Genomic DNA, 26,119 nt, shown 5'->3' on the forward strand with positions numbered 1-26,119 from the left:
ATAAATGTGAAAGATTTCTCTGAACTGTAGAATGGCACAAGTTTCAGACTGAACTTTTTAAGGCAAGGGACAAAAGTAGTCAGCAGCCTATAAATCCATCACTACTAATTGAAGGACTCAGAATATGTTATGGAAACACACCATTTCAACAGTTTATGAAAATACCTTGGTGGAATACACTAAAAACTAAATGAACTTGAAGAAAGAGTTGAGATACTTGTTTAGCATTCTATTTCCCTGATCAACACACAATAAACTTCAAAATGATAGTAAAAATAATTTTATAAGGCAGAGAAGTATGCTGTCCTAAATAGACTGACTGTCCATATGTTTTTGCTGCACATAACTGCAAGCAGTTAGAAATAATAGTACTACATGCATTACAGACCTGAGCTGTTTCAGAAGCCAAACTTCATACACGCTGCCTCTGTAGTAACTCCTATTCATCAAAAAAGCATCTTAGCAGGACCAGGTTTTGATAAAAAGACTGCAAAATTCAGTTTCCCAACAGGCTAACTTGAAAGCAATATTTAAATACCTGTGCTAAACTCTGCAGCAGTTTCTTTATGAAGGGATGGGAGGGACACCTAACTCTGACATCTTCAAGAGCACACCTTACCACTTGGTCACTGTGAGAAAGATCATTCACAGTCCAGCCTTTCCAACTGCAGAGAATTTCCAGTTATAAGTATCCGTGCCTCAAGTAGAATTGCATGTCAGATTGCTCATTTAGTCAGCAATCATACACCGAGAATCTACTTAATTTCTTTAAAAGGAACTTCTAAATCTTATGTTCAAGAGCTGTATTTGCAAGAATCAGAGACAAGAAAAGCCTCTCTAATTTATTTACAATTATATTTAACATTTGAAGGATTGATATGAAAACCTCCTAAGGAGTTGTCAGAGCTGGTTACTGAGCGTGCTTTCAGTAGGATAGCTATGCTGCACATGCAGAGTAAATTAAGTCAATTACCTAGACAAGATTTTATATTGATCCTTCAACTAACAAGAAAGATGAACATCAAAGCAAGATAAACATTAGGAATACAAGCAAGTATGTTGGTCCTGCTTATTAAGAGTCCTGTTATGCAGCATACACAGAAGCAAATCATGCTGCAATAGTGTTCAATGAACAATCAAAAATATTAACTATTATGTGATCTTCCATTAAGTGAAGAGACAGCTAGAGTTTTAAACAGGATGACAATCAACTAATGTCAAACTAGGTCTTCAAGTACCAATGTAACAGCAAAGCACAGGCCTGTCTCAAACTTATTTTTAGATAAATTACCTTCTTTAGCGACACTATTATGTATATATACTCATAGTGCATAAGGCCATGAAAAAAACCCATCAGCACACTCCAGCCAGATAAGGAAACAAAGATTTATTAGAAATGGTAGTTTTATGGAGCTAAAAAGGTAAACATACGTTTAAGAGACCAAGAGTACACAATTGATCACAGTCATTATTAAGGCACATAATAAAAACTAAATTTGAAAGACCCCATCTTTTCAACATTTGAAAACATCATTACCATGATTTTCAATACTCATAATGGCACTTGCACACTAGAAACAAAATGGACCCAGTCTAGAAGACAGACACCACTGAAGTCATCTCACATCACACACACAATACATTTGCTCATTGGTCACAGTCAAACAAAATTGATCTCACAAATCCCACAAAGATACAAGAATGCTGGCAAAACCAAGAAATATTCAGGTCACAAAGGCATTGTACACATGGATGATTTGGATAGAATGACCTTTTGTTTTGTTTTTAGAAAAGTGCAAAGTCCAAGGTTCCCCTAAAGGGAAGGCCAAAAGACACAGCTAAAGCTGCCATTTTCTGAAATCTGATAAAACAACATTTTATAATACAAATTTTTCTGGAGTTGTTAAATGTCAGTTTATGGAGAATAAATACCAGCCGTGGAAGCACTAAACACAGATTGACACCTGACTGCTGTTTGGAAAATCTGGCCCAAATAGCATATGGAACAAGGGAGGTTCAGGCAGTTAGTTATGTTTGCTTGCTTATTTGGTTGTTTAATTACAAAAAAAGGGGGAGTGGAGGGGATCCCTTAATCACCTTACAGGAACAAAGTTCTTCCTTCAGTAATCCAGTTTCACAGATGTGGTCTAAGGTCAAGGTAAGCATAAAGATAATCTTGAATTTACAAAGATTAAGACACCACACATAGCAGAAAGCAGAAAAAGTGTAACAAATTACTTTGGCAATAATTGGTACTCTGTTTTCAGTGTTCAGGCCTGAAGACAACTGAAATGTGCCCATCCCCACCCCCAAAGGAAGTCCATAGAAAAACCTACTGTTCTGCACTGAGGAAGTGCTGCTTTGTTTTTTAAGGAGCTGTTTCTCAAGCAATAACAAGTTCTCTGTGTGAGCTTTCCTTGCTTCATTAACATCAATCTGATGGGTACCTGAGATCAGCAGCCCCATTTGGTCACTTGGACAAAATACCTCAGTATTTCACTGCCTGAATTTCACACACACAGCCAGCACAGAAGATTGTGAGAGAAAAAGGATTTCTCTTGCATGACAAACCTATAAACCCTTTACATAATAATGCAATCCTCTAGAGGCTAAAAGCACGTACTGGACAGTAGCCCTCTGAGTAAGGGAGGGAAAGAATAGATGATAGCCCAAATTGTGAAGAATTTCTCTCCCCAGGGCAGTTATGATTAGCTCCACCATGGGCTACGTACTACAGTCATTATCAGCTTAATACTGGATCCTCCACTCCACTTTTAAATGCAAACTTGCACTTGTATGGAATTGATCTAGTAACAGAGCTTTTCCTGCTCCTGTATATTCTGATCCTATAAAGCGTGCAGCTGAAACCCAAAGCTTGTCACGGTTAATGGTGCTAACATTTACAAGTGCAATGAAAAGCAGGTCCAGCAAAGCAAACTATGAAAATCACTGACTGTAATATAAAAATACCGTGTAAATCCATTTGAGGTATTCAGATACTGTGGAACAGCAGTTTCTCAGGCTCTTATTCTTTAAATAAAAACATTTTAAAAAACACCAAAAAGGTTCACCTGAAGATAAAGGTGATGGGATACATTTTAATGTGTTACTCCGTCCTCATCTGTATCTAAGATGCTGTTTCTTATAAAATTAAGTCTTCAAAAATAGCAATAGTAAGTGCTTACTTCTAGGCATGTAAAATTTTGCCTGTGAATTGCTTAAGTATAGGCAGCATGACAAAACAAGAAGTCACTTTCATATATTCAGTATCAAGGCAGTATAAACTTCTCCTACCTTTGGTTTGATCCAAGCCAAATACACATTTAAAGAAGACAAATACAAAAAAAAAAGCCAATGAGTAAAATGCACACAATTTCTTGAAAATATAAACAAATTGCTGATTTAAAGATAGTTTCTTGATTCTTTTTTTGTTTTTTTTTTTTTAAACTCAGTGACATTTAAAGTGCAATATAGGTATCTGTTTAGAAATGGTGAACTAGAATTTAATAAAGTTTCTTCCCACTTCACGGCAAAAGTAGAAGTGGCAGCATCTCTCCACAAAGATCCATTTCTATTGTGAGAGCAGATTACTTGAGAAATCATTTTTGTTCTGGTGTTTCCAGCAACATTAGAAGCATCTCACCTTTTTCCTTCATTTCATGCTATTCCCAAATTCTGCTTCATTTTTTCATATACAACATAGCTGATGCTGACAGCTGGAAGCACTTTCATAAAATTAGGGGCTATGCCCCTATAAAGTCCTCGGATTCCCTCCGTAGCAACAATTCTTTGAAATAGACTGACCATATTTAGTTGTGGAGCTCCTTCCACAGAGGCTAGAACAAAAAAGACAATGTGTTATACAACAGTTCTAGTAATATTAACATTCTTAAGCAAGTATCAAACACCTGGGTAGTGAGCCTACTACCACCTCTAGGGCCACTGATTAAAAGTTGAATCCTCACAGAGGAAAACATCAGTCCTAGACATCTGAGAGATATCCACGTGTCTACATCCCACTGAAAAGCATTATCCACCTACATTCCTTTGGAAATCTAGGCTCCTACCCTTAAGTCTGTGCACAAATATACCTAGCAAAGATTCAGCTATGAAACTCTCTTTATGAAATGTCCTCCAGAGCAAACATTGTTGTCTACCTTCACAAGATGCTGCAAGTCTCTTCTTAAATTTTAAGAGATCAAATGAAAACATTCTAGATTTTAGAAAAGTGTTCCCAGACTATGACAGGAGCTCTATGCCTGGCAGAGTCTTGTGTAGCAAACGGTGCTCAGAGAACACAGAGCACCACTGTCTGAAATGTTACATTTGGATCAAGTATGATGAACAACAATGCTGGGGGTAACAGGGAGAAGGGACCAATGTTAAGAAGGATTTGCCAGATAAGGCCTTGATTTTCCAGGTTAGGTTTTCTTTTTCCTATGTCTCTGCTACAGCTATTCCAAATGATGCAATTTTGACGCAACCACACAGAAACATTTTCAGTACAATAGGACTCACCTTGAGCCTGCATGCGTGTTCTGATGAGAGCAAGAGGGTAACTGGCTAACTGCCCACACGTGCTGGAAACAGTACCACATCCCAACAGTACAAAAACACCTGGGTTAGCAGAGCTTGACGCATAGTGTTCTAGCCACGTACTCTTTAAGAGCTGCCAAGGTATAAATTTAAATAATAAGACAAGAGATCTGCATTCAACAAAGTAAACAAATACCTCTTTATTCATTACAAAACTTAGGGGATCAATCCTGAGAAGCACCAATCTTGCTACACCAATCCTACATGCTTACTTTTAAAGTGCACAAGTAAAAACACCTTAGAACACAGGCAAGGACTTTACCCAGTAGTTAGTGACTGGAAGAGAAATGCTTCAAAATTGCAGCAGCGGGAACAGTGCCCGTGTTCTAGACCTGTTAATACTTTGGACGAGGAGAAGGGAAACACAACTCCCATAGGGTGCAACAAAAGCTTGCACGGCTGTGCACGTCACCCCATGTAGAAGAAAAGATGCAAACCGTAGAAAAGAGCTTCCATTCTGCTTTGAAAATGTTTGCTCAAGCAATTCTGCTGGTTGCTGCTGTAGTAGGAAAAAAAAGAGTGTGTGCATCTGAGTTACTTAACACACTTGGATGCAATGTAAGCATCAATGTAGCATGTAAGGTACATGAAACATTTTAGTTGTTGCTGATGGGTGTAAAAGGTGTCAGTTCCTCTTGAAGGAAAAGACAATGGTGTTTCAAACTCCTGAGACCAACTATATGTCAGCCACAAAGAATTCTGGTGACATGCACAAATACACAAGGAATTCAGGTTACTATAATCCAATCAAAAATGAGACAAAAATGGCAAAAAATTTTATGTATTAAATTTCATAAATGCAGGACAGGTGACATAATATGAATACCATTTCAGGTTTTTAAGGCCCATATTTGCTATAGAACAGGTATGTTAAAGTTCAACAGGCTTAGTTGAGTATGCAAGCATGTTGCATTGCCAAGGTCTAAATAATCCTGCCTCATGAGTAGATTTCTTGTTTGGTACTGTTGCATGTAAGAGCCCATTGGCACAGGCACTCCTCCAAAAAGGGCAAAGAAAAACCCTTACAGTCTAGAAAGACTAGTGGAAATTCATTTGTGTATTTTAAATTGAAGACAACAGAAATACCACAAGCATATTACAAATCTAACTAATGATAAAGTATTCTAAATAAAATTTACCCTTTCCATAAATTAACTAATGAAAACTACATGTATTCAGTGATCAAAACTCACCTCATAAACAGCAAGGTCAATGCCAGCATAGGGAATTATACCCAGAATATTAGGAACATAGCCTTTGTAGAAGGCCTTTACGCCTTCTCTTTTCAAGATCTTCTTAGCACAGTCAAACATCCCAGAATATTGCCCTGTTTTACCCACAGCCAATCTTGTCTTTAAAACCTAAAAATGAAAAAAGCAGTTACCTGAAATACATATGTATTTATTAATGTTTTTTATAAACATAGGAAAACACAGTATCTCTCCACTCATTCAATTGTCTAGAACTGCTTTGGATTTTGGTACTTCAAATCTCCTTTGTGATGACTACTGTTAAGGCTTTGTTAGCAGTAGGCTTGTTCAGACTTCATCCTTACTGCAGAGCAGCACACATACTACCATACATCAGCTTACAAATTATTAGCCTTTTTGAATTTCATTTTAGCTTTCTTTCCTTGATTCAAACAGGCATATTTTTTTCTATCAACTTGAAGGCAACAGTGTGAGCAATATTTAATAGAAGCATTAGCTGAAGAACAAGTGAAAACATTAACATAGTAGCAGATCACATTTCAGATCTGGGAAAAGCAAAGCATATTAAGAAAATAGGCTTTCAAAAAGCACAACATAGAGGTAGTTAGAAGGTATAAGGTTTGTGTCTCAACTGAAACACAACATTTGATTAAGAATGGAGATAAGCCTATACAGCATCTTAGGACAAAACCTAAAAATAACAACAGAAGCCAAAAGAAACTACACAGGAAATTTCCTAAGCAGGAATTTGGCCTACTTTAAAGCCTCCTAAAACTGTAGCTTCCTCAGGAATTTCCTGGCACTTTCCTTTTCTCTTTTACTTAGAAACACCCTAAAATACCCACCAATTCTAGAACAGTATTATACCTTTGTTAGGAAGATTGAGCATCTTATTGCAGAATAGTTCACCTGTCTCCACTGATCTGTGTAATCCAGATGATCTACATAACATTTCAGTTATTCTATAACTTAAACCATCTCTGTACTCAGGCTAGCTGTGATTCAGCGGCTCTAACAGGAAGGATGCTATTTAAAAACAGATTATTATTGTCAGCAATGAAAACAGCTAAATTCTATTCCTGTTGACAGCCCTCCCAATGCAAAAGGTATTTAAGTTACATTTTCCATTTCTTCCAAATTTGGATGTTAGTACTGGTTTAATCCCAGACCCAATATATATTCCAGCTATTCACACAAGATAAACTTTCTGGGGAAACAGCAATAAAGGAAGTTCATCCTATTTCTATTAAAAAACACCCAATAAAAAAAAAACATCAGGATATTAAATAGCTACCCTAAAGCAGTGAACATATTAAAACTAGTTAAACTGCAACACGTGTAGTACCACATTCATGTACTACAGAAGAAAAAGCAGTTAATCCACCCAGCCTCAAATATAGCCATCATATTCCTCTTTCACACTGATCTAACCAGACCCAGCTCCCAGTCATAATGCAGCATAACTTCATCAGTTCAGAAATACACGAGACCATTCCTTGCTTACATACAGGGCGAAGAAGATTAATGCCCAATTCAGAAAACACTTGAACATGTACTGAATTTTTAATGCATTCTTGTATGATTTTTTTTCCCTGAGCTAAGGCTTTACTTAAACCTTGCCTTAGACAATATTATACAGCCAAATATAAAGAAAAATGGCAAATATCAAATAGAACACAGTATATTCAAAAATGCCTGGTACTGAAATTCTAAAAGGAAGTCCAAAGTGAAAATAAATTAGGATCTAAGAATACAGAGCAATTCCGACAATATTTTCAAGAGCAAAAAAGGTTTTATCTTGGAAATGAACCATGCATTTGGAAAAGTCTCCAATGGAAGCAGATTTTCTATTACTTACCTCCATGGGATATATAGAAGTTTGTGCTGTTGCTCCAGCCAAAGAACCGGATACAAATCTTTCAACAGTGCCTAACTTTCCATCATCCTTAGTAAGTATCCTCTTATACTGTAGTTAAAACACATAAAATAAACATCACATGGTTTTTAGGAGAGGCAAGAGTTACTACAAGAGGCAGCAGTACAGTACAAAATGTCTTTTAAAGCTTTAATTCCTTTTTCATGTATTTACAGTTATGTTTACTAACTAAATTTAGTGTTATGCTTACTGCAACTCTGTGGACAAAGATTCTCAAGAACAGAGTAAATATTCCAGCCTGCAGAAATCCTCTACATTAAACGCCTCTGCCATACACAGTACTGTCAGGTATTCCAAACAACCAACACAAGGGTACCCCAAAATGGCTTCTAGATGACAAAGTGCAACCCAACTCCCTTGCAGATTCAGTTCTCCAATCAAAGAATGAAAGATGAACTAGCACGTTCACAGAGACAGAGTCATACATATCGTGTCAACCAAGACAGAGACACCACCATGCAAGAAAGCCCCACCAGCCCCCCAAAAGCAGAGCAAGGTAAAATGTGCTCAGGGTTACTCCAAGGCATCGAAAGCTACTGCTGTCTTGCAATATACCAAAGTTTACTTGATGTTTCATTGCTTTTATTTCACAGTTGTACAGAGATGTTCAATATGTTCATTTTGTCTTACCTGATGCACTAGCAAGCCCCACAGAAAAAAAAATAAAGCTCCTTTAACTACAACAGAATGGTAGTTCGTTTTCCAAAGGAGGATTAGACCTTAACATGATGCTTAAAGCTGATTCAGAGGTAAATATAACTCTGAAATCCAGGATGAAGGCATCTTACATAGCACCATTATATCTGACTCAAAAAGAATTCTGTGTAAGTTCAGCTAGGATAATGTGCTAAATTTTGGTTGTTGTCACTTCAAAGCAACAAACTAGATATTATTGCACACATAAAGCTATGCAGCCTGGAGAATATTTTAAAATGCATGACAGACACCGCTTATAATACAATAGCAAAATCTGCCTAATATCCACTATTCTATTAACAAAATAGAGTATTTTAAAATGTGAAAGTCATTCTAAAATTACTTTGACAAAATCCACAACCATGCTAAGAATTCCTATATAATATAGGGGGGTAAATAATGAACAGTGAGAGTGATATAATGTTATTTTCATTCCTGATTGATCATCCTACCTGTTCATAAGCCCAGAACTTAATAGCTGTTTCAGGAGCTATTTTCACAACATTTACACCATTTCCCCTCCAGAGGGATTGGACACCACCTTCTTTCAACATTTGCTTAAAACCACTGGCTATATTCATTTTGTTTGATTTTGAACCATGAACCTAAAAATAAAAACCACAAAGTCATAGTAAAGAACACTGCTCTGATTAGATTGTAAAACTCATCACCCAAGTATTACATTGCTTAAGTACATCAACTAGCAAAAAACACAAACACTACTGAAAAAAAAAAATAATCTTAGTGGTACAAGTATAATATTTGATTACAATTTTGCCAATTATGACTATGAAAAATAATTTTTATGAACAAAATATGGAAACTGTCAAAACATAACTAGACTTACAGAATTTAGATATTGTATTTGGCCATCAGTTTTCCGTAACAGCTTTCTAAAAACTGAAGTGATACTGGAAACTAAAAAGTTCTTGAACATTGCACCTACCTGCATCATCACTTTAAGGCGATCTAATGGTGCTGTGCCTGTTCGAGAGACAGCACCAGCCACTCCTCCAGCCAACAGCTGTTTCCACCACTGTCCAGTCTTCTTCTCTTCCTCTGTGAACTCATCTGGAACAGTCAAACTATCTCCTATATCCAACACCTATTAGAATCCAAAGCAAAGATGTGCAAATAACTTTCTCATTCCATCATCTCAGTTCTACTAAGAGCTCCAATTCCAAATTACCCTACCATGTAAGAAACATGTAAATAAAATGCTACTGAAAAATAAAAATATCTCTTTAGTGTACATTCTATAATTAACTTGCTATGGATTGCTATTACTATTCAATGAATAGCAGCTTCTAGTGACTTCTACATAGATACTGAGCAATACCACCACAGACCCACCATTTCAAAGACTGCACCATCATCATTAAAAATTATGTTGAATTCCTGCCTTGAGTGTGGCCCAAACGGCATTCTCTCATGAACAGTAGTCCTTCATAGTCAGCACTAAAGCTCAAATCCTTACATGCTACCAATAACCTTTCACCAGACAACCTTCTAGGATTAGTTTAGTAATCTCCTAAGGATGCTAACATGAGATTTCTCTCTCACAGTAATTTATTCACACATATGTGGGATCTTACCACCGCCACCATTTAAAGTAGCCTTTTTATAGGTGATGTATTGGAATATTCTATATTCTGGTAACTGAAGAAAACTACAAGTTGGAGTAATGCTTTATACATTATTTTATCCTCAGTTACACTGAAAGACACATGAATGAATTTCTTCAACTATAAAAGTTTGCAATTTGATCAAAGAACACTACTGCAGGCTTTAGCAATAAAGCTGTCCAAGACATAGGACTATGGAATCTCACATATCACTTAAATATAGTCTCTGCTCTTCATGTATTTATAACCATGACATATGAGGAAAAAATACACCGTAGACAATGCAAAACCAGTATTATGCATAAATTAAACCTTTAAACAAGCAAGAATGTTTTCATAACTGATAAGTAGCTGACCAGAAAGCATGTTAACTGATAAACTTTTTTAACAACTGTTGATTTTAATTGTAGACACCACATTCCTAACTTATGCTGCATTCCCTATCTGTTAAGTAGGCAGAACACCATCTTGATCCTCTGGAACACAAGAAATGCAGAATACAGATTATAGATACAGCCACTGGACAAGCAGAATAAGCACCAACTATTCTGGGTAATTAACACAGTATAATTGGAAAATTCTTTCATCTTTCTGACATTCATGGTTTCCAAGTAAGGTGTCATCAGTTGCTCAACTACACAGAAACATCAAAAGATCAATCAGAACTCTTACAATATGAAATCAGTGTTCTTAGAGAAATTATGCGTATTTACCAGCAGTTAAACCTTGTGTCTACCAAACCCTAAACACAATTAAGAAAAAAAGCTAAATTTTAGGGTGTTTATAGCAGAAAAGCTACATCCAGCAATTCATAATAATTCTATCCCAATGGAGCCATCTGCTTGGAAGATCTGACAGCAATTAAAGTTTTACAATAAAAACAGAATTGGAAGAGCTGTCAATGCCAGCCAGGCGTGCGAGGTGTCACATCTGCTCTTATCTGAAACACCAGCTGTGCTGCCGTAGAGCTGGATTTTGCTTGCTGAGATAACTGGGTCATCAGCTGACTGCAACACAAGACTTCTAAAATTCTTAGGAGTGACTAATAACATTCCATAATTTAAAAAAAAACAAACTCTTATGTTAAATAGTATTAATATGAAACATTTTATTAAAGCAAAGGCATTTTTTTTTCCACTAAGTAAACTGGGACTAGGACTATTTGATCTCATAGCAGCACTTCAACAGTTTTCAGTAGCAAACAGGGAGCTAAATAGCTTCTGGCGAGCATTTCTGAACTGAGGCTGCAGCATGAAACACTCTTAAGCTTTCAGGTCTCATAAACTTTTTTTTATTACAGAAATGCTGACTAATCCCTGAAGATATAAATGGTCTCACTCATATTCAAATGAATCTGTCTTTACCTAACCTCATGGATTACTCCAATAATTCCTCAGCAAACAGGATTACTGTTGGTTTACTTACCTTATTATTTGTTCTAAAAAGTCTGTCACTGAGGTGGAAAGAGCTCCATACAGTAGAAACTTAATCTGCTCAGTGGATAACCTACTGCTGTATATTTTGTCATTCTTAAATGAAATTCTGCAGCACAAGAGTGTGAGGAACATGTGCACAGGTAATCACCAATGACACCAGTGATTTTAAGATAGTAATAATGTTACTATAGAAATACAACTACTGAACTAATTTCAACATAAGAAACAGTTAAAATGTTTCTATTATTTGTGTCCACATATCAAAAGCGCTGAATGTAAAAATGTAATGTGAAAAGAAAAATATTTAATATTGTAATTATGATCTTCCTGTGGGATATCTGCAAAGGAAAAAAGAATTCCTTCCTAAAAATTACTGATCATTACTGGCAAGGTTTAGATGAAATTTTTTGTTCAAAAGAACCCCATGTGGCGCTGTCATGCTTATAAATGACAGCATGAAGTCAAAAGGAAATCAAAACAATCTCAAATACAGGTATGCTTGAAATTTAACAACTGTGAAATTGTTATACTCAATATTGCAAATTAACAGAGCAGAGATGAACTTTCAAGCTACACTAAGCTAAAAGGAAAGTTGAACTTACAGTGGAATGTTTCCAGTATCGAATTATTTCCTCAATGTCTGTAGCTGGGTTAAACATAAAATGATCTCTCCACTCATTCCAGTCTACTGTCATTGTCCCATCAGCATCAATACTAGAAAGAAATTGAACAGAACTGTATATGGAAGTAGTAACAGGGATGGAGTTTTGCTCTGTTTCACTGCCTTACTCCCAACCCCTTTTTTTTATTTAATACTGGCCATCACATCAGTGACAACTGACTGTAAATTCCATATGGAGACTTCAAGTCTGAATCTGCTATGGCCTTCCCATACCATGCTTTTCTTATCCAAATGCATCTGGCATATTCCATTTAAAAACATATTATAGCACTTTGTTCTATGAACAGCATTTACAAGGAAATGAGGTAACATTCTCCCAGAACCAGATGCTCAAGTAGCAACTAAACTTACTACCACCCAAGAACAGATGGAGTATATAAGGATTTCTGTAAAGGCACCACTGAAGGTACCAACATTTTTTGAAATTGTAATTCCATTTATCCTGTTCTTTGAATTATAATAATTAACAGCACAAAGCTTCACATACTTAAAAAAACAGTAATTCCTGACCTTTGCAGGATCTTTTCTGCCTGTTTTTCTGAAATGTTTATACCCAATATCTTGAGAGACTGGACAACCTCTGATGCTTCAATTTTCCCTTGAAACATTAAAAGAAAGATGATATATGTTTAAAACATGGAACTTAACACACTTCACACCTTGGAGCCCACTAAGTTCTATCGTAACACCTACACAATAGCAAAGATCATTTAAAATCAGTTTAAACACAAATTATGTATTTTGATTGTCTAGTACAATTATGAGTGAAGTACAGTAAAAACATGCAAACAAATGAGATGCAAACATCCATTTAGTTAAAAAGTATTTTATCTTTCATAGATACTTAGAAACTTCCTTAGAGTTTCTCCATCTGGGGAATAAAGAGCCCCAGACGAACAGACCTGGAAGATAATAAAAAGAAGAGAAAAAAAGACTCTAATTATTTACTATTTCAATCTATAGTAAATTCTTACTATGATAATTTTAAGGAAAAGTAGTAGGGGTTCCATATTCACAAATTTTTGTCTCCAGTTTAGACAAAGAATATAAATGAAGATAACTTTTAATTCACAGCTTCTTCAAAGAACATTTGAACAAATAAAATAAATCAAGGCATACCATCATTGTTTTTGTCCAGGCTCTTAAATGCCAGTTTCATCTTCTTCTCATGATCTTTAAGATACTGCATAAACTCTTCAAAATCCAGCTGTCCATCCTGGTTGGTATCTCCAGCTTTAAAAATTTTCTGTTGAGAGAAAACTCAACATTTGACTTTTCCAAGTTACAGCAGGTCACAAAGCAACAGCAGCATGACACAGCCCTTGTTTTAAGGAAAACTTCATATTGGTCACTTTGGGAGTCAAACCAGGAGAACACATAAGCATAACCTTCAGAGCTATATTTTGGTTTTGGAGTTTAACAAACTCAGTATTAACCCAGGGAAGTTGTGAATGCTCCATCCCTGGTGGTGTTCAAGGCCAGGTTGGACAAAACCTTGGGTAGCATGGTTTAGTGTGACATGTCCCAGCCCATGGCAGGGGGGTTGGAACTAGGTGATCTTAAGGTCCTTTCCAACCCTAACTGTTTTATGATTCTACTGTCATGAATAATGATTTCTTAAATCTTTCTTTGCTGCCAAGTGCTTTCTCTTTTATTTACATAGCTTTTCTACTAAAAGGATTTTTAAAGTTTCTTACCAGCACCGGCACATTATACATACAAGTATCAAATAAGTTGTGGAGGAGGAGGTGAGAGACAGGACAAAATCATGAAAGAGAACAACTCTAATCCTGTGATTTTCCTGGTTGCACATGAAATTTGTCAATATGCCAGTAAAATAAAATAAAAAAATAAAACAAAAAAATAAAATAAATAAAAAATAGTGGTCTATTAATTGCAAATTATAAAGATAAAAATAAAGATAGCAATTAATTATTTAATTGCTGACCAGGAAAAATAGAAAGATCTTGCCTTCAACCACCCAGGGTCTAAGAAGGCAGGGCTTTCTACTTCAAACTGAAGCGCTGACAACATAAAACAAACAAGCAACAATAGACTTGGCAAACTTAGTGTTACAGTAATCTTCCATTTTTGCATGTATTTTCTAGTAATTGTCCCACAGGTAAGAAACATATGCAAAATTAACCATGAGTTAAATGCATGGTATACAACTGCCAGCACTGCAAGAAACAAGCCTGAAACACAGCCTAAGAGTAGATGTCTCCACCAGCAAAGGGCCAGAATACCATCTTCGTGTGTGAAAACATAGTTTTTAATAATAGGAAATTACAGCATCCCCCTCCAAGCATCAGCCTGTAACTGCTGGGGCTTGTCTCTAAAGGCAAAGCCCTGAGAAGAATGAAGCTCTGGCTAACAAGCTCTGCAGGATTTATGAGCTTGGGCTTCATGCCATAGCAAGGGCTGCAGAGAACACAGTGGGGCGGAGGAGGGGCAAGGCCCACAGCTCACTCCTTTCACCCACTCTTGCACTTCCACAGCACTGCTGTCTCCTTTGCCAGGATGAGCAGGAAGCAGGCTGGGAAATCCACCCCTAAACCCTGCTCCAGAACACAAGATTTAAGGGGAACTTAGAATCATAGAATAGTTAGGGTTGGAAAGGATCTTAAGATCATCAAGCTCCAGCCCCCCTGCCATGTGCAGGGACACCTCACACTAAACCATGTCACCCAAGGCTCTGTCCAGCCTTATGCCTCATCTTTTGATTTGGGCATCAGTGCCCATGGTTTCCCTCGAAGTGTGAAATCCTACAGGAGCAGCACTTTGTACAAGATGGACAGGAGACCAAACTGATAGCACAATATCTTCATTAACTTGCAGTAAGTTTAAGAGTACTTCAGGGTACATCTAAAGCATATGCCAAAAATTCTTGCAAATTCCTATTCTGCAGACTGCCTTGTGCAACTATAGTTTCTGAATCAACTAACGCAAAAAGATTTGTATGGCTGTTCTAATCTGCAAAATCTGGTTTTAATCATTTTACCAACACCCAAATTCCTAAGATTATCATAGATTTCTCAATGGAAGGGAGGAAGTCAATATGGCATGACACAGTGCAATAAGGAAATTATTTACCTCCTACACTACAGCAAGTTATGCACAATAAAACTGACTCAAGTTGCCATATACTCAAGAGAAAAGTGTCTGGTATCATCTTAGAAAAATAGTATTCTTAGTATACTTGCAAATTCAGCTTGATTGTAATATCTGTTTCAAATATCTATTTCAAACCCTCACCAATATGGTTAAGGCTGTGCAGAATTTCCCATTATGAAAAAAAACAGTTTATACTTATTGAAGTCTATGGATGCATTGCTGACCATGACCTTCTAACAAGATATTAAGAAAGGTCCCCCCTCAAAGACACTGTAATCTCATCTATCTTGTACTCCACACGTAGCATCTCATACTGCAGGATCTGAGCATCCTGTTAGTCTCCCACAAACTACTGAGACGAGGTAATTTACATGTCAGTCATACACACACTGAGTGAATTCTAATCAACATTAATTGCTACTATTCCCTACTGCTATCTGAACTACACAAACAAGAATGTAGAACAATGAAAGAGTTGTTCTGGCTCACAGATATGACGAAACTTGAACAAAATTACAGTTACAAAACCTCCACTGCTGAGGATGATGTGAGCCAGAGAAAACTGAAATTCTGAGGAGGTTTAGAGCACTGGCAGTTACAGTGTGTGAAGGGGCCACCTTCCATTTCATCTGCCAAATAAACAGATTTTATATTACAACAGCTAGAAAAGGATAAGCACAAACATACTCTCCATTCCCTGCTTTTGTTTTTACAGTTATTTTCCAGACTTCAAGCCATCCTCAGCCACTCTCAGCGCAGCAGGACAGAAGCAACAGGGAACAAAAGTGTATGCTTTCACTGAGCAGCCACATGCATTTTTCTCACATTACAAATCCAAGAGTTCGTAGGAACAAAAGCCTCTTGTGTCTAGGAAATGTACTAATCATGCAGGTGTTAAAGTTTCAAGATAAAACCAGTAATTTGTGAGTTTGCGTAACAAAGAGAATACTGAAAGGAGCTTGCCTTCCACGGGCAGGGCAGAAATTCCCGCATGGAGGGTGGCATACTCCATGGGCATAGCCAGCAGGAGGAACATGTACTTGATTCTGTGGGAAGCCTGGCATAATCCCAGGTATAAACTGCCCATTCACAACATCAAATAATAATTGAGGTTGGAAGGAACCTCTGGAGGCCATCAAGCAAAACCCCAGCTAAAAGCACAACCAATTCGATCAGTTTGCGCAGGACCACATCCAATCAGTCTTGGACATCTCCAAGGATGAAGATTCCACAGCCTCCTCAGGCAACCTGTTTCACTCACCTTCACTTCAGACCAACAGGGAACCCAACTCTGCTGTTCTGCATTTAATATACTACCAGATTTTGCATAGTTACAACCACTTGTCACTGAGCCACTTCCTGGTTCACCAACTTCTCTGATGGAGAACTGGGTGCACCTTAAAATAGGCATGCTTACAACAATGGAGCAGGAACCAAACCAGATGCTAATCCTCGTTTGGAAGTCCTGGGAAACAATGTTCAGTGTGCCTGCCACATTAAACCTGCCATTTCTTGTTCCTGACTTACTGTGGGATCACTTCACCTTTATGTAAGCCCAGCCCCAAAAGAAAAATGTTTATTTTTCAGGGTATGCCATTTCCTCTCTCATTGTATAAAACTTTAACCCCAAGCAATAAATATAATTCACTAGATAAAATTAAATGGTGACTACATAAGACTTGCTGATAGAAGACAACTTAAATGATCTTTCCTTTTAATGCCTTTACACATACTGACTACAATGCTCCAGTGGTGACCTGTTTGGTCATGACATTGCTGCCTTGTTTTTTTTTTCTCCTCACATCCCTTTTTTCTTTTCCATTCTACTACTTTGGTTTTTTTCCTGCTGTAGGTTTTGTTAATACAGTTGCTTTCAAAGTCCTGGACAGTGTGGCAACACCAATGTAAAAGGCCACAAGGAGACCGAAACACTGAGTAAGTTTTATTTTTATATTTCTGAATTATACAAAGCATGTTGAACTCCTGCTCCTCCAGAAGACCTCTGTATTTGGTGTGGAAACACAAGCCACAGCACAGTAAAGTTATAGGCAGGCTTTATACACACCTAAAAATCCTGGTGCTAAGTGGCCTAATGAATTATTACATTACTCTGTGCCAAAGTTATGAACTTTAGCACATTCATAGTTACAGTGTAAAGACAGAGAATGCAAAACACTACAAATATTAATGACTTAATGTAGACTTTTTTTTTTAGATTCACAGTTTGATATTACTTAATACCATTATTCGTGTATTGTGCATAAGGCTTCACATTCTGGTTACAAAACTGAATTGGGCATGAAAAGTGGGACTGCTCAGTCCAAATGATTACCAGTCGTTATTTGTTAGCTTTTTACTTCAGCTAATTAATTCAACATAAAGAATATCTAAAAGGAAGTGATCCACTAAGTTACTGGGTGTTTCTAGCTTCCTATCATGCCATCTACAAAACAAGTAAAAAAGACACTTAAAGATATATAATCCACGCAATTAGCAATTCATTGTTTGAATTCTATGACTAGAGTTCCAAAGGGCACAATTACAAATACTGCATAGAAGAAACAGAAGCATCAAAGTAAGAACAGCATCGTGTCTTTGTACATTCAGAAATTTCATATTTTCTTTTAAAATGTCACATTTTTTTACAAAACGAAACACAGTATTCCCTTCTCCTTTTCTCCCCTTTTTCTATTATTTCCCTCTTCACCTCCAAAGTCATTAGTGCCAGTCACTCATATAGTTCTGCATTCTACAATTTTAAGTTATTAGACTGTAATCTTATTGGAAGCCAAATCAAGTCACAGCTCAACTATATGCAACTCTTGTCTCTTTACAAAATGCATACCCTACAATAGTAAAAACTCATGTTGTCCTCTTCCTGTCTCTATATGCCAAGACTACACAAGTTATGACACACAATGATAACCTAAAAATCAGTAGTAGTAAAGTTACTAAAGTCAGTCTTGTCAAACAGCATCAGTTGGGAGATAAATCCACCATAAAGGGAGAGGGCCTGAGGATGTGTCCATGAAGCATTATACCCCAATGAGTCCACAGAACACAGTAACAAACTAGAATGCCACTTAACCTCCAGAAATCCAACACAACACTGCTTTTTGAGCAGTTTGAGTAATTTGCACTGCCTCCAAACACCTCCCAACTTCAGTGCTGTTCAAATGCAACATTCATATTTGTTTCCTTCCCTCCCAAAGGATACTAGCTAATATGTAAGCAGTACTCCAGCAGGCTCTTTAAACCTGCCACACACAGACATTAATAGAGTCCCCCACTCCAGTACAGGAGACTTGCATCCCTGGCAGTAGCAGAGATGTTGCTATCAGCTGCAGAGCTTCACCTTCCTGTTCTTTGCCCTGAGCACCAAACTTCCCTGCAACAGGAAAGCACTAACAGCCGTCTTCGCACTGGTCCATTTCAGGTAAAGAATCTATAAAAAGAGCCTAAAAAGGAAGAGATACAAGTTGTAATATGTTCTCCAATACGCCCTGCAGAAGCTGCTCCCTCAGGACCTGGATAAACTCTTAATTCATAGCTATGAATTAGATTCCAAGAATCTGAAATGGCATTAATGGGAGATGCAAACTATCCCTAGCAATTTCATTCAACATTCCTTGCAAGTTACACTGGTATTTTGACTTTGAACATACTTGGTAGACTGACTTTTTCCATTAAATAAGATTGTTTTGCTGCAGAGGCATCCCCACCTTACAGTCAAAAGGTTTACAAAAGGTTTACCAGTTTACCTTGTTTATTTACCTGGAACACACTGCTGCCTCGGGACAAGGATTTAGCAAAGCATTTCAACATGCACTTAAGAGATCTTCCAGAGGTGGGGGTTCCCATATTTGGTGCCTGGAATTCTTGCACTTCACAGCAACAAGAGGAACAATTAATCATTCACTGTACCCTGTCACTGTTCAGGAAAAAAAACTATCAACTTAGCATTATAAAAATTTATTTTATCTCCTTGGATGCTTAAAGTGTTATGAAAACAAACTCATTCACCTTGCTCTTTCATGTGGAGACTTGGAGACTACAGCACAGATCAGTTAAAAGCTTCTGAAGTTGTACACATTAAAATGAAATGACAACTTACATATTTGCTTACAACTTTAGTCAAGATACACTACTAAAAATTTTTGTGGTATTTCACAACTAAGTCCCTATAATCAGACATAATCATAAGCCCTATTATGACTTGAAAAACAAAGTTTAAAGGAACTAAGTGGTTCACATCAGGTGACGTCTGCTATGGCAAAAAGTTGAAAAATGACCATCTATCTAAATCTGTAGTACCAGTTTTTGGCATACTGTTAGGGTGAGAGAAAGCTTCATTTCACATTAAGAATTACATATAGACATGAAAGTGCTGAAGCTTGTAGGACTGTGAAACTGCATATCATGTATGATAATAATTTCTAAAAGTAGGTATCATGTAATTCGAAATGCCAATGTTTCTTCTAAGAATCTGTCAAGTTAACTAGTGTTTTTAGAGCTGCAGCATAATGAAAAGGCTTCAGTTAACTTGGTCTACTAGCCTTCTAATCTTGCCATATAGAGGAAGTTCCCAAAAGTATGAAAAGCCTGGAAGTCTTAATGCTGGAGAAACACTCAATGACACATTTAGCTCAGTCACTAAACAAGTATGTGCTTTCTGGGCTAAGAACAGCTATGACAAGTTCAAGCTCTGAAGCACAACCTAGCTGTAGTTTTTAGAGGCCATAAAACAGCACTAAAAGAAACAATGCTCACATAGGCCTATCCTCACCCATCCTCTCACAGAGAGACACAGCACTGTAATGCAGCACTATGGCCTGCCTCACTGATGGAATTCTGAATTTTCAGCAACACACTTCAAGTGTTCTGAGTATTTTTATACTTTGTTGAAATTAAATCTTCATAAACACAGTCAATTACTCTAAACATACCATATTCTGATTGCTGGGAATTTAGTCTTCTTGTTTCTACTACACAGAAGTGTCTCATCACACTCTTTCTTTATTTAAAGAAGCCTTAATGTAGCCAAAGATTTATGTCAAAACCTGACAGTCAGTCCAAATAAGATCATTACACTGTTTCCAGAATGTAGCTATTCATTTCAGTAACACCTTTCTACTCCTAGCTCCAGGACTCAATGTATAAATAGCACCACAATTTGAAAGCTTGGCTGTTCCTACCCTACACTGAAGATTGAAACAAGGGGTTCGCCTCCTACAGTTTTACTGTAAGGATTGATTGCAACAGAAGGAAAGGGTGAACAAAAATAGTACTTCATATAACCATTCACACCATGTACGGCACTCCTGCCTAAGAGGCTCACAGCATTCTGTAGACAGAGGATGAGATCATTTGAGATCTGATCCAGCATCTATTTTGTGTCTCTACTGGACAACTCCACTAATCAAACTGACTGTACAATAGCTTTTAATACTGCTTGTAGAGCACCATTTGATACTGTCACAATACTGAATTCCTTCTGTATCGGTCTTGACGTACTATGTCAGGAATCTTTTGTGAAGCTTTGCAAAGTTCCCCATTCCTGGCGGGTAATACGCTACTTTATAAAACAGGAGTTATCTGGCAGCCTCTAAGCAGCATATATTTCAGACTTTCCAGTGGTTTACTTTTGTCTGTCAGATACTGACAGAAGGCAGGTCAAGTAGAACACAAATTCAAGGGCTCATGTCATGTTGTGCTACAATGTCTTGCTATGGGGAAAAATTATTCTTCCTTAGAGGGACATGCAACCTACCTCCAAAGCTTACCACATGGTTTTGCATCAGTTCCCGTATCTACAATGTTTCTTCACTTAAGAGGGTTTTATCATACATTAAACATTAATAAAACTGCCAGGACAACTATGAAAGGTAAAAAAAGAGCATAACAGTAGTCTATTACTCAAATGGATAGCAGCTTTGCATCTTTTAAAGACACGCATTCCAGAGAACTTATTTCAAGAGAAGAAGAAAGTAATACTTGTAGCACAAGCACTGACTTACACCATGAAAAAGAGGACTCAGGATGAGCCAACTGACTTAGCAGTGAAACACAGTAACGCTCACATTGTCCTTACCCAGGGTTATAATCAGGAAGCAGCTGTGCTCCTAGAAGTACAGTGACCAACATCCCATGCAAATGAATCCAGCCCTGCAAGAGTACTTTTGTAAATGTAATCCAGACCTGCATTTAGAACAGAACAATAGCACAAAGCCTGAGACCCCAACCCAACTATGAGGCACTGAAGCCTACTCAGCTTCAGGATACCCCAAGGCCTGCCCATCCCATAGTGCCACTATGTTGGCAGGACTGAGCAGCTCATTGGCTAATGCTCTGCCATGTTGTTCAATATTCCCTCATCTCATTTACTTACTCATTTGTTGTTAGTAATAATAAAACTACTTCTGCCTCTCCAAACACAAATATGATGATGCAGTATCTGACTTCGTTAATAAAATACCTGTTCAACAAGTAGTGAAAAGGCATTTTACTGAATTTATCATCACTTCAGAGCTTGAAGCAAAGTAACAGGGAGAAGACAAGTTCCAGCTGCAAGAAAGTACAGGTAGCAGATTAGCTACATAAAGACAGGAAAGAAGCTGGAGTCAAGTCTTACTGAGGCTCTCTTATAACAAGTCTAGTTATTAGCAGCCCAGTTTCTAGTTCGAACTGTGTGCACCATTAACTTTAAAATAGTGAGCATATAGAAGTTTCAGTGTACTCCAACAATTCTTCCACCCCCTCAAACATGCAACATGACTCACGGCTTATTTTGTTTACTCTGTGTTTCTAAAGCAACTAAGGCAGACAGTTCCGGCTGTCCATTACATCTTATCTTTGTTAATTTCATGCATTTCGCTTCCAGTTTATCCGGCGGCAACTAAGAATTTGACAGATATTCAGATGTGCACTATTAATGAAGCATCACACTGATCTTGAGAAAGAACTTGGCAATTCAATTCTAAGTTGCGCAAAAAATTCAGTTCTAAGGTGCTCAAAACTAAGCAGCATACTACTTGTATCCCAGGGCTCTCTGAATTATGTGGGAAGACCACCCTTGTTAAATGCCAGAAAATTAACTGATCAACTGATCACCAGGTCCCCTGTTGTTCAATTTAAGTAAAACCCAAAATCCTTACTGTCAAACTGGTACAACAGTTTTTCAACAATGTGTATACAATGTGCAACTGAAGTTCATAACTAGCATGCACTTCATATCACAACTTCCATGGATAAGCAAACAGAACAAACTGTCCCTCCTTTATACCAAAAACTGAGAACACAAAATATAATTCTTGTGAAGATGATTTTGACCAGAAGCAGTATTGAAATGAAAGTATGCTTTCATCTATACTCGGCATCATCCAACTAAAGAGGCCTGCTGCATACTTTTCCGTTAGTTATATGAGACAGAGAATTAAATACCAAGTAAAAGTAAAATAGACACCAAATAACAAGACCATGGGGAAAAATTGGCAGTGTGTCCCACAATTAGTATAAGGTCACTGAAACTGAATTATTGACATAACACTGCTATCAAAATTTAAGTTCACTTTCCTGAACCTCTTTCAAAAAATATGCAACAGGCAGTACAGGGACAGCACTGGAATGCCACCTAACCATTCTTTACACTAAAACAAAGTCCAGCATTGTTACGGTAATAGCTGTAGCAGAGGTCCCAGCTGTACCTCTACAGCCTAGGTGAACCTATGTGCGCCTTGTTGGAGCAGACATGCCTTACCACTCAAATACTTATGCCTACAGAGTTATGCATTTACTGATTTTATATTCTTCTCTCTGGGGATTACTCAAAACAACAGGTCAGATTTGCTAGTATAACTTGGCACTGCACTGGAATGCTTGATGACTCAATTTTACTGACTTTTGAGGTCACAACATTGATACAGGGAACAAAGGAATGTAATAGTCCAACCCAATCACAGGAGAATCCACAGCACAGAGTGTGTGCTGTTTCGTGGTTTGACAACCACTGCTACAAGTCTACATTATTAAACAGAAATTACCCAACACAGCCCTTGCCAAGTAGAATCATTTCCATGTCCGAGTGCTGATGGAGACCTACCATCAATAACTAGTTCTAATATTGCAGCCTACTGTTATACAGATTTACTTACCTGCTGCACAAAGCAGGTCTTAATTTATTCTGACCTAGATTATGCAAAGGTGGAATGTCAGACAAAAGATGTAAACTACAATCCTTTATCATGCTAGAGGAGGAATATTCTATCAAACATCGAGCTACAAAGAATCAAAGGAAGTCAGAAGTCAACACACGATCAATAAAGCTGGCAACAGAACCGCCGACAGCCGCACTGTTAACAGCCTTCGCACTCGGGATCCTTCACTTCAGCCCCGAGGCGTGCCTGCACAACGCATCCTTGCAGCAGGCACGGCGTCCCCGCGAAGGGAAAAGCAGGCCCGAGGCCGACTTCACTCAGGAGCAGCCCAAAGCCTCCGGACGCGGCTCGCGATCTGGAGCAGCCCCCGACGCGCCGCCTCGGCTTCGGGACCATCACGGCGAGTCCCGGCAGGTCAGCGTCCCATCCCTCAGGGGTTGGGCGGCGGGTGGGTGGCCAGGCCGCGCCTTACACTCCCCATGGTTGCAGGGTGCCGGGGGGAGACCGCTCGCCAGGGGCTGCTCCTCTAGGAAGCAGCACCGGGGGGGGAGTGGGTGAATGGCGGGGAAGTGCCACCGCCGCGCCCCCGGCCCGCTCTTACCTCCTCCGCCTCTTTTCCCAAGGGGATGCCCATGGCCCGGAGGCCCGTCTGCAGCTCGGCGATATCCACCCTCCCATCTTCGTTGAGGTCTAGCTTCCTGAAGAGGTTGGCGTACCGGGAGTCCCCATCCCTGTTCCCGTCGCAGGCGGCAGCCGGCAAGACGAAACCTCGTATGAGCTGGAACATGGCAAGGCAGTGCGGTCAGGCAGCGGGACGCTCGCCCCTTACTCCCCGAGGGCTGGGCGCGGCGGGAAGCACCGCCTGTGCTACCACTGCCACCACCGCCCGCAGCTGGCGGAGAAGGAACCGTCCCAGCCCCGCCTCGGCGGCGCGGGGAGGAGCAATCTACGGTACTGCCCGCTCTCCCTCCTCCCCGCGCCGCTGAGCGGGAAACGGGAAGCAAGCACCGAGCCGCTCAGGGAAGACGGCGGGCCGCAGCTGCTCAGGTTCTCCTCGGCTTTCCGTCCCGCACCGACACGGTCGTATCCAGCAAGCGTTTCCCATACAAGTAGGGAAATACCAACAAGCTGCAAAATACCTAATTTGGGTACTCTGTTTCATTCTAGTGACAATGGTTGAGGTCTGGGTTGAAGCTCTATGAAGACTACCGAGTCTAGGAGCCGTCTGAAAGAGCTTGGCTTGCTTGACTTAACAGAACAAAGACCAGAAGAGGAAACTTGTAGTGCTTGTTTTCTCTTCATAATTGCTTCATAAGTCAGTAGAGTGAATGTGAATGGACACAGCTGGTACAAGAACAAATGGACAGAAAATGTCAGCAAGCAGGCTCTCCATGGGAAAGATGCAGTGAAAACGAGCTGCTGAGTCTTGCTTTCCTAGTGCACGTTCAGTCAGTACACAACCACAGAAAGTGCTCTTCAGCCTTATAGCAGGAACTTAGTACCCTTGCTCAACGAGTGATTAATAAAGTTAATGTGATATATTGTCTGACCACAGACTAATTGGTGCTTGAAAATGACTAGACACTACTATGACTTGCATACGTAAAGACAGTAGTTCTTTGAATCACAAAGTGCACTGGGAATGGACCTCAAAGACTCTGTAGTCCAACCTCCTGCTCAAAGCAAGCTTAGCCATGAACTCAAACCAGGTTACTGGGTCTTCATTCAGTCTTGAAGATATCCAAGGATGGAGACTTGGACTGCCTGACTCTCCTTACAGAGAAGTTTTTCCTTTTTAATCCACTCTGAGCTGTTCTAATTTCAATTTGTGCCTGGTGTTTCTTAGCATCCCACCATGTCCCACTACAAGAAGCCTGATCCTATTTTCCATATAAACTCTCTGTAGGTACATAGAAAGTGGAGGCCACCTTTCAGGTCCCCACAAAGCCTTCTTTTCTCCCAGTTGGAGAAAAGGAATCAGGAAAGGAAATCAGGAAACTGATTTCCTCAGCCTCTCCTCATGGAGCAAGTGCTCCAGCCCCAGAAATACTGTTGGCTCATTCTCCTGTTTACCCATGTCTTTCAGATTTTGGGTAGCCCAGAATTGGACTAGAGTTTCTAAATACAGTCTAGCTTGTGCACAGAAGGAGATAATAACTTCTCTCCATCTGCTGGCCATGCTTATGTTAATACAGCCCAGGATGGTGCTGGCCTCGTTTGCTACCAGGAGATAGTGTTGGCCCATGCTTAGCTTGCTCTCTACCAAGACCCCCACATCCTTCTCAGCAGGCCCTCCCTGGCCTGGACTGTTGCAAGGGGCTATTCCTTCCTACAAGCAGTACTTCACATTTGTCCTTGTTGAATTTCATTCAACATGTGACTCCATTCCTCCAGCCTCTCTGAATGGCAGCCCTGCACTCAAGCACACCAGCTGATTCCCAACAGTTTGAGGTTATCTGGAAATTTGACGAGAGTGTACTCTGCTGCCTCCACCTAACTGATAAATACATTAAACAAGAACTGTCAAAATAGAAGCATGTTACTTTGTTAGTACAGCTAAGGTTGTGTATTGGAATAGGCAGAGTCTGAATATACTTTACCCCTCTCTGGAATAAAGAAAGGGAATGTTGCAGAGGTCGCTGCATTGCAGCGATATAATATGGCTAAGCA

General features: G+C 38.9%; 1 protein-coding gene across 2 annotated transcripts; it reads right to left on the reverse strand.

Moving 5' to 3' along the window:
* Positions 1–1,372: 1,372 nt before the first annotated feature.
* Positions 1,373–24,347, reverse strand: SLC25A24 (solute carrier family 25 member 24). 2 transcript variants are annotated; one of them, XM_062615918.1, is made up of 10 exons: positions 24,051–24,345; positions 13,302–13,428; positions 12,693–12,780; positions 12,103–12,214; positions 9,386–9,544; positions 8,892–9,044; positions 7,666–7,773; positions 5,790–5,957; positions 4,519–4,669; positions 1,373–3,836 (listed from the first exon to the last, which is right to left on the reverse strand). In XM_062615918.1, the coding sequence occupies exons 1-10, from the start codon at positions 24,234–24,236 to the stop codon at positions 3,658–3,660; spliced, it is 1,431 nt and encodes a 476-aa protein (XP_062471902.1). In that variant the 5' UTR covers positions 24,237–24,345; the 3' UTR covers positions 1,373–3,657. The 2 variants fall into 2 exon arrangements, with proteins under 2 accessions (XP_062471902.1, XP_062471904.1); XM_062615920.1 differs by lacking the exons at positions 1,373–3,836; positions 4,519–4,669 and adding an exon at positions 4,874–5,092 and having other exon boundaries at positions 24,051–24,347.
* Positions 24,348–26,119: the final 1,772 nt, after the last annotated feature.

The sequence above is a fragment of the Pezoporus occidentalis genome, unplaced genomic scaffold, assembly GCF_034315485.1.
Source record: "Pezoporus occidentalis ecotype Australia unplaced genomic scaffold, CSIRO_AGI_Poc_V1 ctg186, whole genome shotgun sequence".
NCBI lineage: Eukaryota > Metazoa > Chordata > Aves > Psittaciformes > Psittacidae > Pezoporus > Pezoporus occidentalis.

Coding starts and splice junctions, on each gene's coding strand:
- SLC25A24 (XM_062615918.1), bottom strand. CDS start 24,236: ATGTTCCAGCTCATACGAGGTTTCGTCTTGCCGGCTGCCGCCTGCGAC. Junction 13,429..24,050: donor TGGGAAAAGAGGCGGAGGAG/GTAAGAGCGGGC, acceptor TTCTCTCAACAG/AAAATTTTTAAAGCTGGAGA. Junction 5,958..7,665: donor CTTCTATATATCCCATGGAG/GTAAGTAATAGA, acceptor TTTCATTTTTAG/GTTTTAAAGACAAGATTGGC.